This window comes from Archocentrus centrarchus, chromosome 13 (assembly GCF_007364275.1).
Source record: "Archocentrus centrarchus isolate MPI-CPG fArcCen1 chromosome 13, fArcCen1, whole genome shotgun sequence".
Classification (NCBI taxonomy): domain Eukaryota; kingdom Metazoa; phylum Chordata; class Actinopteri; order Cichliformes; family Cichlidae; genus Archocentrus; species Archocentrus centrarchus.
The window spans coordinates 5,727,251-5,739,792 of NC_044358.1; the positions used below are offsets into that span (position 1 = coordinate 5,727,251).

At 43.0% G+C, this 12,542-nt stretch overlaps 1 protein-coding gene across 1 annotated transcript; it reads right to left on the bottom strand.

The window, feature by feature from the left end:
• Positions 1-9,073: 9,073 nt before the first annotated feature.
• Positions 9,074-12,453, bottom strand: LOC115790064 (AP-3 complex subunit mu-1-like). Its single transcript, XM_030743718.1, has 6 exons — positions 12,417-12,453; positions 11,285-11,370; positions 11,069-11,202; positions 9,671-9,878; positions 9,290-9,434; positions 9,074-9,174 (listed from the first exon to the last, which is right to left on the bottom strand). Exons 1-6 carry the CDS (start codon positions 12,451-12,453, stop codon positions 9,074-9,076), a joined length of 711 nt encoding a protein of 236 aa, XP_030599578.1.
• Between the last annotated feature and the right edge of the window lie 89 nt (positions 12,454-12,542).

The window sequence follows — 12,542 nt, forward strand, 5'->3', positions numbered from 1 at the left end:
GCTTAATCTCTCTGCCTAGCCAATCAATACAAATCTTTTTCTCCATTCTTAGTGTCCAACCTCGCACACTCAGTATACGTCTTTTCTTTTGCTACCTTTCTCTTTGCTGTATGCTTAGCCTCCCAGTACTCATATCCCTGACTGTCCCACTTTTCTTTGCTAACCTCTTCCTTTGAACACTTCCTCATTCCACCACCAAGTGTCCTTTCTGCTGTCCAGTGGACACCCCAAACATCTTCTTGGCAGATTCCCTCAGCACAATAGCTGTACTTTCACAGTTATCTGCTAACTATTCCCTACCACCTTCTACCACCTCCCCGAACTCTGGGCAACATTCTTCACTCTTGCTCAGAAAATGTGAAATAGGTGTGATTTGTTTATACATGTGGAAACATACATAGAAATACATTATATAAGGCAAAAATAGTTTGTACTATTCTAATAAGCTTGAAAATCAGTATTTGGTATGGCCCCCTTTATTCTTTAACACAGCCTGAACTCTCTTAGGCAGCTTTCTTGTAATTTCATTAAGTAGTCTTCAGGAATTGTTCCCATGGTACAAAAAAATCTAATCTGGCTTAAATTCAAAATGAGTTTAAAACCTTCCAGTATGACCTAAATCTAATGAATGTAAAGAAACAACTGCATTGACTTTAAGTCAACGTACTGTGTTGAAGACTGTTAAAATAGGGCTGGGCCATACTTTTCTGTAATACTAATTTAGACCACAAGATGGTGCAGTGGGACAATGTAGCCTGCAGCCTTGCCTGAGGAAACACCAGTACTGTTGAAGAAGTACAGGTACTGTAGCAGCACACAATGGAAAGCAGACTGATAAGAAGAGAAACCCCTCACAATGACTTATTGGTGTAGCTCGAGACAGCTCAGTCAGTCAGCATTTGGCTTGTGCTGCGGTACTTGAATAGCTGAGGTACTTGCTGTGGCTGTTTTTGGAGGACTACATGGGAGCAGGCAAATACCTACACAAATGGACCATGGTAATAGAAAACAAGCCACAGAGAATAAAGGAATGAGTGATAATGCTCAAGTCTCAATGTTTCTTCTGAACTGGCAAGATAAAAATATAATGTTTGGCATGAAGCAGAAGCAGTAGCTGTAGTAATGTCTAATATTCCTGTGCTAATATGTGTTTCATTAGTGCTTTCTTTCTTCTAAAGCCCCTCGGCTCTGGAATGCCCTGCCTAAAGAGATGAGGCTCACAGAGTCAGTGACCTGCTTACATTATCAAGTACTGTGTGAGTCTGTTTCTCATGTTTGTCTTTTTCAGGACACATCCGGATTGGCCTGGTGTTTGCTGCATGGGCTGCTTATGCGACAGCAGCAGCATTTATCCCTGTTTACTCACTCTGCATATCTCTTGATGGTAAAGTGTGCTGGACCTGTGAGGGCAGTGCAGAAGTCTTTATACTTAGCTAGGAAAATGGGAAATAGGTGTGGTGAGTTATAGAAGCATGTAAATGTATATGTTAACACAGTATATGAGGCAAAACAGTTTGTCCAATTCTAATGAGCTTGAAAGTCAATTTTTGGTATGACTGTCTTTATCCTTTAACACAGCCTGAACTCTCTGAGGCAGCTTTCTTGCAGTTTCTTTAAGTAGTCTTCAGGAATAGATTTCCAGGCTTCTTGAAGGACATTCCCAAGCTCCTCTTTGGATGTCGGCTTCATTTTGTTTCATCCTCTGTCAACATGATCTCATGCTGCTTAAGTAATGTTGAGGTCTGGGCTTTGGGGAGGCCAATCCATGACTGATAGTGTTCCGTTGTGTGTTCTTCTCTCAGCTATGTTTTCATTGCAATGGCAGTGTGTTTTGGCTCATTGTCAAAAAGGAAGCCGTTGCCAGTCAGATGCTTTCCAGATGGTATTGCATGACAAAAGTAGTATTTCATACTATTTATGAAATATGGGGTGACTGAGAGGCTACATTTGGATCAGGGTAGAAACTCTGAAAGTGAAGTTGTCCAGGAGTTGTGCAAACCATATGGTGTAAAGGAAACCCGTACTACACCTCACCATCCACAGGGCAATGCACAATGTGAGCACTTTAATAGGACCCCGCATGAGCTTTTGCACACACTACCTCCAGAGAAGAAATGACATTGACATGAGTATTTACCAGAGCTGGTCTATGCATATAACATAACACCTCATGCTACCACAGACTACTAACCTTATTACCTCATGTTGGGCATGCACCTCCATCTTCCTGTGGATGCTTTGTTAGGCTGGGAGCAAACATTTAACAGGAAGTGAGACTGGTTAGCAGCACATCAGCAACATTTTAGTGATGTTTGTGCTGGAGTAAAACAATATATGGAGCAGAAGGCTACAGAGAGACTGGAGGGGCACAGGGACAAAATATACTGTCCATCAATAGAAGTGGGTCAGTTCGTTTACCTTCACCATTGGCCTCAAGGCAGAAATCACATTCAAGCTGCCTGGGGACCAAGTGTGCATAGAGTGGTTGAGGTTCAGGGTAGCATGCATGCAGTGGAACCAGCTGAGGGTGGTCCCATTAAAAAGGTCCACAGAACCAATCTTTGGTTTTGTGTGCATCCTATTCCTGCAGCCAGGAGGTCAAAGAGTGGCTATCCCCCATCACCAGTATTCAGTTCTCATTTGACCATGTCTACCCAACGCCTGGACTCAGCCTCAGATATGTTGTGGGTGGGGCCCAAAGCAATGCACTAGAAGTTAGTATTGTATGTATTTCCTGCTTTAATATGTATAACTGTGGATTTTCTTGTAGCTGATGTTTTGTTCTCTTGTTAAAACAGGATACTAAGCCACTATAGTTGTTTGTGCACTCAATTAGGGATTGGATTTAAAGATGAGTTTGTTCAGAATAAAGGACCTTTTTATATAGATTATGTTTTGTCTTCAGCTCATTTAGCCAGACACCTCATGTGTACCAGTTAAAAGCTATGCAGCTGCATTTTGCAGCAGCTGGAGATGGGACAGTGATAACTGGGAGACTCCAAAATAGAGAGAATTACAGCAATCCAGTCACGTTGTAATAAGTGCATGGATTATAATTTCAAAGTCCTGTTTTGAAAGAATATGTTTGACCTTGGCCAGTTGTTTAAAAAAAGGTCACAGGCTTAAACTGATAGAAAAAGGCAGAGCAGGGAACATGATGGGTCAAAGGCACGGGATGATATCTACCCTCACATGAGCCACCTCCACAGAGAAATTTAAAAGGTTTTCATATATTTCTCAAATGAAGGTTCAGTGCAGACAGTCTGTGGAACCTCAAGAACAGCATCTACAGTTTTAAACACTATACAATACAATATAATACAAGAATTGCAGAACAACAGCAAGCTTAGGTTTGATTGTTGTTTATTTAATAAGACATTTAAGACATTTATTTCCACAAGAATCCCCACCCCCACAATCAGATGATTCCCTATGAGCACGCACTTGGCAACAGTGGGGAGGAAAAACTCCCTGTTCACAGGAAGAAACCTCCGGCAGAACCAGGCTCAGGGAGGGACGGCCATCTGCCGCGACCGACTGGTGGGTGAGGGGAAAGTGGAAATTTAAAAAAAAAAAAAAGCCAAAATGATTTTTTTTGGAGCAACTTTGTAATGAATTTTTCACCAAAGTACTGGGCTGGTGTAATAATTAAATGAGTTTTGGGTTTTGCAGTGTGGAAAATTTGGGCAACTTTGGTGAGACTGCAGGGGATAGCAGAAGCAGGAGTGGAAGGCATCAGCATGTTTGCTGCTAAATGGCCAGCTCTGATTTTTGTTTTCAGATTGAGTGTCACACTCTTCACTGTTGCTGCTCCATGTAGAATTTAGGCGTACAGCTGGGTGTTGGACACTCCAGTCTGTACTGTGTGGGCTGTTTGACTGCCAACTGGAGGGCTGCTGACAGAGAACGAGCCTTTGTTCTTCTGTGTTCTCCGTGCCATTACACTCGTCTCTGGAGGAACTCTGTGAGGGGCCGGGGTCAAAGAAAGGATCCTGGAGAACCTCCGAGGGTGTGATGCGTTGGTAGGCATCTAAATGCAGCATGCGTTTAATGAGCCTCAGCAACACATCCTGACCGCTTTGGTGGCCTGTTTTCATTTTCATTAATTGTTGGATATCATCCAGATGCCTGAGCTTTATGAACCGTGTTTCTTGGGCTTGATATCCTGTTTCATGTTTAAATTCCTCTTCAGATTTAAACCTCCAGTGTTGGTCGCCGCAGTTTTCTCGTATGAAGAAATGATGTGTATTAAATCCACGGTTCAAGACCCAGTCAGGTGGCTGGCCCTGAGTGTGTACTATGAATCTGAAAACATCATAATCCATTTCCGCAGGGTAGAGTGGCTGTCCTATGGCTAGCTCCGCAGCTATCAGGCCCAGGGCCCACATATCAATCGCTTGATTGAATGGAGCCTGGAGCATCACCTCTGGTGCTCTGTACCAAAGGCTCTGCACACAGACATGTGGAGCCAATGTAGACACGGGCCGTGCCAGTCCAAAATCAATCAGTTTCACCTTGATGGGAGACTGAGTGCGGTCCACAAGCATGACGTTATCTGGCTTGAGGTCGGTGTGTGCTATTCCCCTGGAACTCAGGTGGGACAGGGCGTTGGCCAGCTGATACAAAATTGGCCTCAGCTCACTTACAGGAAGGCCTTGGTAGTTCCGGTCCTCCATGTAATCATAGAGGCTTTGATCAAGCAGTTCAAAATTTAAACATACACGCTCCCTGTCCATGAAAAAGCCGTTCCATTTAATAATGTTGCAGCTGTCTGGATCCAGGCACTGCAGCTGCTCCAGGATGAATATTTCCGATTTTGCCTGTTGCAAAATTTTGGGGTGGTTTTTGTTGACTTTGATGGCGACGGCTCTGTTGGTTTTGGTATCGAGACATTTTGTAACAAAACCAAAGCAGCCCTCTCCGAGTAAAGCCTCCACTTTGTAGCATTCTCCCAGTATGGCTCCTTGAAAAACATCAAAATCACTGGGGAGGAAGGATGGTGCGTTCACTGACTTGTTGGGCAGTGTTGGTTTAGGTGATTCAGCTGGCTTTTGGACACTCCACTTAATGCTCTGTGGACTTTCTGATGGCCAACTGGAAGGCTGCTGACAGAGAACGAGCCTTTGGTCTTCTGTGTTCTCCGTGATGTTACAGTGGTCTCTGGAGGAACTATGTGAGGGGCCGGGGTTAAAGAATGGGTGCTGGAGAACCTCCAAGGGTGTGATGCGCTGGTTGGCATCTAAATGCAGCATGCATTTAATCAGGCTCACCAACAAATGTTGACCGCTTTGGTGGCCTGTTTTCATTTTCATTAATTGTTCTATGTCATCAAGACGCTTGAGCTTCACATATCGTGTTTCTTGGGCTTGGTATCCTGTCTCATGTTGGAATTGTTGTTCAGATTTGAATCTCCAGCGTTGATGACCGCAGTTTTCTTGTATGAAGAAATAATCTGGATCAAATCCACGATCCAAGACACAGTCTGGTGGCTGGCCCTGAGTGTCTATTATGTATTTGAAAACGTCATAAACACCATCACCAGGGTACAGTGGCCGCCCTATGGCTAGCTCCGCAGCTATCAAGCCCAGTGACCACATATCAATCGCTTGATTGAATGGGGCCTGGAGCATCACCTCAGGCGCCCTGTACCAAATGGTCTGAACACAGTCACCAGGAATTACTGTCGACACGGGACAAGCCAGTCCAAAATCGATCAGTTTCACCTTGATGGGAGACTGAGTGCGGTCCACAAGCATGATGTTATCTGGCTTGAGGTCAGTGTGTATAATTCCCATGGAACTGAGGTGGGACAGGGCGTTGGCCAGCTGATACAAAATTGGCCTCAGCTCACTTACAGGAAGGCCTTGGTACCTGCGCTCCTCCATGTAATCCATCAGGCTTTGATCAAGGAGTTCATAATTTAGGCATATATTCTCCCTGTCCATGAAAAAGCCGTTCCATCTGACAATATTGCTGCTGTCTGGATCCAGGCATCGCAGCTTGTCTAGGATGAACATTTCTTTTTTTGCCTGCTGCAAAATTGCAGGGTGGTTCTTGTTGACTTTGATGGCAACAGCTTCGTTGGTTTGGGTATTTCGACATTTGGTTACAAAACCAAATGCGCCCTCTCCAAGGAAAGCCTCCACTCTGTGGCATTTTCCCAGCATGGTTCCCTCAAAGATGTCAAGATCACTGGATGGTTCGTACATTGACATTTTGAGCGGAGTTTGTTCAGCAAGCTGTTGAGAACTTTTTCAAAAGTCTTTTAGCTGCTGGTAGGAAAATGTTTCAAAGTCGTTTCCAAAACTGTGCTGCACTCAGGTGAGAAGTCTGATACTGGAAGAAAGTTTCAAATGTGGGTTCTTTTAAGACGTTCTAACATCTAAACATCAAAGGATCATAAAGACTTTTCAACATTCCAAAGTATCTCTGTGTGAATGCAAGGGGGGGGGGGGGTGCGCATGCGTGCACACATGCGCGCATGCACATATGCCCGTGTGTGTGTGTTCACACGATACCTGCTGCAAGTTTGTTTGTTTGTTGTTTATATTTTTGATTCTGTTCTGTAACAGTTGGAGGCTGCAGGGATTCTTCTTTGACTGAACTGCTTATTTTGTGACTGACTCCGAACGAGGGGGTAATGGCATAGGCGTGGGAACCGGGGGGGACGAATATTGGAGACAGGGGCATTTGTCCCACGCAAAAATTACACCACGGAGGAGAAAAATACTTGATTTTGGAATCTTTAAGTCGCGTGCTTTTATTTGAAACATAGCGGCATGTCACTGCGCTCCCCCCGCCCCCCTCTGAACAGCTGAGTGTTTGGGAGGCGGAGACAGCGGCAGGAGGCAGAAACTCTTTGAATGAGGTCAAACGGTCTGTCGGGAATGTTGCCATCAATATGGCTGCTTTATAACAGCTTGTTGTCAGTTTACTTTCATATAGTGATGAGAAAATGAAGCTTTTGTGAACCTTGAACCAATTGTTTCATAAATAGGTTCATTACCCGAAGCTTCAATTATAGCGCCCTCTCCTGGAAAAGTGCAATGTTTTCAGTTACACACCTGCATGCACACACTCACACCTCAATGATCTGAAGCATCTTTGCATTGTTTAAGGCACACGCGTTATGACCAAATATGATGATATCAGGTTCTATTTACAGATAAAGATGGATGAATGTGTGTCGTGTTATTGGAGCCTTTCCCATCTGATATAGGGCGAGAGGCAGGGTACATCCTGTACAGGTCACCAGCCTGTCACAGACAACCATTCATACTCACATTCACACCTATGTGCAATTTAGAGTGGCCAATTAACCTACCTTCAGTAACTGCATGTCTTTGAACTGTGGGAGGAAACCCACACAAACATGGGGAGAACATGCAAACTCCACACAGAGAGAGGGCCGCCGGGCCAAGGTGGAATCAAACCCAGACCTAGATGTCAATCTAGCTGTGAGGCAGGCAAAAATCAAACATTTCATTAAACTCATGTTGGCAGACTGAGCCCTCTTTTTTTCCCCATCCTTTATTTTCCAAGTTTTCTTAACATAACTCAGCATAGAATTATATGAAAACAAACAAGTAAAAATAAAATTTAAAATAAAAATAAACTGAAATAAAATAAACATTTAAGAGGGGTATACTTTGACATATAAATAAACTCACATTTCAATAAAATTTTTACTGAGAGTGAAAGAAATTCTGGATATTTTGCCACAATGGTTTTTTTCCCCATTTAGCCCAGATCTCTTTAAATTTTACAAGCTGCAATCTACCTGAAATACTGAATAAACATTTAGACTCTGAATCCATGTCCACTGAGTACAGAAATCCAAATGAAAACTCATCCCACTCAAAAGGTAGACTTTTAGACTTGGATTGTCAATCAAAATCATTCTGCTATAAAAATGTCACTGACAATGAATTTTTGTTTCAGTTGTATTTATTCAGGAAAAATGTAACAATTTCTTTGCTGTCCCATTTCTGCTGTTTTTTCCTTTTACTTGCTCTTCTGGAGTTTGATGACAAATAAAAATAGACAGAGCTCATTAGCATGGTACCACTGCTAAGACATAGAATATATTAAAATCTAAAGTCATTCTTCAATCAATAAAATTTTATAGTGAGGTAACTTATATTACTCCTCTGCTTGACATTGTGCCGGGCACCAGTATTACAAAAAAGATGCAACCTGATTGGCTCTCTTGTGAACATTTCAAGTGCCTATTGGTTCACAGATAGAACCTTATAATACCAAGTTAAAGCTTGATTTTGCAGATAGAACCTTTTTGTTTTGTGAATAAAACAGCCAAAGTTATATATAATTGAAAAAAAAATTCTTATATATTGTTGATAAGTGGACAGAGAATAAGAATATGACAATAGACAATTTTGTTAAAAATGTCAGAACCTGATAGTTCTAAGGGGACGATATAGAAACCAAATCTTTTTCAGTCATCTTAATCCTGGGATGGTCACTCGTCCAATATTTAGCTTGCTAGTACCAGTGCGGCCACCTGATAAAGTAAGCGTACAGCCCTGGAATGGTCATTATGCTTGATAAGACTCAAGCCATTGTTTGGTGGTTTGCCCACGTCTTACGATTATAAAACATATACATATGTAAATTATACATGCAGTAATATAGGTGTACACAACACTATTTTTCCAACATTTGAAAAAGAAGAAAGTAAAAGATCAAATAGCGTTTTTTCTGCTTTGCTCAGAGTATTTATGGATCTGTCAGGTTTCCAGTATGTGCCCCCCCATTAGTAAACCCACTCCTACGCCTTTGAGCGTGACCCTCAGATTCTCACTAAGGCCCTCCTCCCACGACTGCTCAGTTTGACCAGGCATCCAGCTCTCAGTAGAGTCCTGGTTGTACCAAACTTCTTCCATCTGAGAAGTATGGAGGCCATTGTGCTCACACACACAAAAAAGGCAGAATTGTTAATAACAATGAGGTGGTGGACATGTAAGGCTTATTGCAGAGCTGAGTCAGTGGTGCGGCAACCTCGCTGCTCTTTGGCCCGCTGGATTGCTGACCTTCGACCTGTAATAGTAGCTATTCAGGTCCTCACTTGAAATTTGCCTGTTTTAGTCACATATTTGACGCCTTTAAACGGCTCGTACTTCTCTGCGTGCGTGTCGAGACGGTTCACTTTAAGACCTGCACAGAGGTGGAGAGCAGTGGAACACAAATCAAGGAAGAGAAACGGCCTGAACAGACTCACACGCTACAGCTTTAAGCTTAAACGTAGCTGAGGTCATGCACTGCAGATTACCTGATATGGCCAACTGCTGGATCTTTAGGTCAATGTTGAGCGAGGGGTTCTCTTCGGGTTTAGGGATACCTGTCTGCATACTCAGACTGCCTCGCAGGTTAGGAAGCTTCTGGGGCTTAAGCTTACCAATGTCCCAAACCAACACCTACCCAAACAAGCAGAGTAAATGATTTTTAGTTTTACTGTCTCCAACAGATCCAAAAGTGGACCAGGACAGGAGCCTTTGATGCTTGTGCTTGACTGGCATGCCCTTAAATTGTCATCTTAGATTGCTTATCAGTGCAACTGGATGCAGCTTTGTAGTAAAGTGAAAGACACTCTCTCACTTAGCACAGTCCTACAGTTTTACTGCTTCGGACAGACCTGGTGGTGGCTGATTACCTTTGTAGCAAAGTCATAGGTGTAGTTTCCCTGTGTGGCTGTGAGGTTGGCATTAAGCACAGCCTTAGGCATGTGGATAGAGACTTTCAGGTCCTCCACCGTCTTCCCCATTGTCTGCTTGGGTCCAATGGTGATGTCCAAGCGACCGCAAGATCCTGTCTCGAAAAAATTGATGTTCTGCTTCACATACACTGGAATGGCTACGAGACTGAGGAAGGAAACAAACAGCACTGAGCACAGTGGTGGATGGCAATTACAGGCAGTAACAAGTGTGGTTTTGTGGAGCTTTACTGCAGAATAAAAATAATTTGTCACTTGAAACCCATGAAAAAAAAAAACCCCAAAAAAACCATGGCAAGATCTTCTTATCAGCTGTGATCATCCCAGTGCCTAAGAAGAATAACATCACCTGTCTTCATAATTACAGACTTGCTGCTCTCACTTCAGTTCTTATGAAGGTGTTTGAATTTGTAAGAATCTGTCCAACATCACTGTAGACCCTCATCAGTTCACCCACAGGGCTAACAGAGGCTCGGCCAATGCAGTTCTTCAACACTGTGAAGTTAAGCCCACATCTGTCATGTTCTGTTCCTTGATTTTAGTTCAGCGTTTAATATAATTATTCCTGTCAGGCTGTACCGCACTCTTCTTACTATGTGTGTTAATGGATTACTTTCTCAGTGGATCTTTCCGTCCTGTAAGAAACAAGCTGTTAAAATTCACAATCATGTCACGTCACCCAGGGATCTTGACACCGGCGATCCACAAGGGTGCGTCCTGTCGCCACTATTGCTTACTTTCTGCATCCTGACTTGGCACGGTAACGCAACTAATCGAGACAAACGCAGCTTGAAAAAGTAGAATTACCAGGAGCTTCATCAGCATCATCGCTGACTCCTCCCACCCTGCACATCACCTGTTCAATTTTCTCCCATCAGGCAAAAGATGGAGTATGACTAGCAGAAGAACATCATGCTTCAGGGACACTTTGTACATTCAGTTTACCTACATCAGGTTTTGATCAGAAAATGTGAATGTATTTTGCACTGAAACTATATGAACAAATATGAACCCAAACCTGCACTATGGACTGTTCTCTTGTGCAAAGGCACTTTAAAGACACACAGCCCCTGTACTCTGATACATTGCACTACTTTTATAGGCTTGATCGTGTACTTTTAGTATTTTGTATCACATTGTGCTGTGTTGTTGGATGTGTCTTGTGGTATATGTGAGCACACCAAGACACACCATCAGCTGTGTTGTTGAAATAGCTACAAAAAACTTGAAGGTGCTGACAAACAGAAGGCAAGGATTAGTGTTGTGAATACTGTTATTTCAATCTATTGAAGCTGAATTCATTTTTGCAACAAGTGAGCAAATGATGGCTGCACTTACTTTTGAGAGCTGACGCGGTAGGTCATGAGCGTGGACTTTCCATCCGCTGGGATCAATGACAGGACGCGCTCCGACTCCCGGCGCCTAAACCAAACGCACGGGTGGAAACTCACGTCATCAAGAAGACGAGGATTCTGCCATCAAAAACATCAAGCGTGAATTATCTGTACAGCTACACAAAGCAGACCACTAAAATCTATGCAGAAATGATCCAACCATAAAGGACAAGGTCAGGTCAGGCATCCCACTGAGCTTCACACAGGCTTCAATTGCACCCTGGATCTCTGTGATCGCGGTCGTACCTGGAAAACAAGGATGATAAATCCTGACTATAAAAAGCTTCTAAACCAATTTATAAAATATAAAATACTGAGAAAAGATGCTGTGTTTATTGTGGTAACCACACAACTGTCTTTGGGCTCAGTCAGCTTCGTTTCTTGCCAGTCTTGGAAAAAAAAAAAAAAATAAGTTTGGATGTTTATGGTTGACTTTTTAAGCTTTCTGGGAGTTCGTGTCAGTGGCACAAAAAGGGGTTATGCGCTATATGCAAAGCATAGGGTGCCGAGGATGTCAGCACCAAGCACTTTTTAAACCGTTAGCCAGTGGCAACAGGTGTGCTTCCTCTCAGAACTGTTATGTTCTTTTTTTATGAAGGTAGACATCACTTTAGTTCACATTTCACACACTTAATAACATTTATTATTAAAGAATCAGAAGATTCTCACATGTACATGGGCTCCTTGGGTTCAGAAAATCACAGGTCATAAAACCACCTGATCGAATGTTATCAGTCCATTAAATGAACGTTATTAGCAGTTTTCAGGCCCATAGTTAAGGGCCAGTATGAGCTGTCTCTACCTCCTAACTATGGGCCTGAAAACTGTAGGGATGGTACTCTCGACACTGACGTTTCTGAAGCGCAGATGTTTCGAAACACTGATCTGAAATGTGGTTTAAAACAGCTGCATTATGTGACCCCACGGTGGCAAAGGGAGGTTTTTGTGCATTTCACAGGTGTCAGGATCCCCCTGTTTTTTTAATAAACCTGTCATTTTGGGCTGGGTCTGTAATTGCTGAATGAATGTTTTTTGATATCACCACTTCTATTTATGAGAAGCGGGCACATGTACGCATAACTTATTATTTTTTACTGTGGATTGTGAAGACCCATAAAGGCTATCTATTCACATACAGGAGAAACCTCAGCACACGCTGGGACAGCTGACTGTGAGCACTGAAAATCCACAATCCTCCATTTGCTCTGCAATTTGAGCTTTAAAAATAGCTGCACAAACCGATATGACCTCTATTTTCAAAGAGACACGAGGGGAACTTCCCCAAGTCTGACCTGCATCGACCCTCCACTCAGTGTCCTCCTCAGTCATGCTGGTCACCACGATCGCTGCAGAAACCTATGCCGAATCATTAAAATGAACTCGCACTTCAATAACTTACCGGTGACATGGGTGTTTAA

Bases quoted from the DNA above. Each gene is read 5' to 3' on its own strand.
- LOC115790064 (XM_030743718.1), bottom strand. From the start codon at position 12,453: ATGACTGAGGAGGACACTGAGTGGAGGGTCGATGCAG. The intron at 11,203-11,284 runs GTTGGATCATTT...TTTTGATGGCAG, and splicing joins ACCTGACCTTGTCCTTTATG to AATCCTCGTCTTCTTGATGA. The intron at 9,435-9,670 runs GTAATCAGCCAC...TTGTTTGGGTAG, and splicing joins CCTATGACTTTGCTACAAAG to GTGTTGGTTTGGGACATTGG.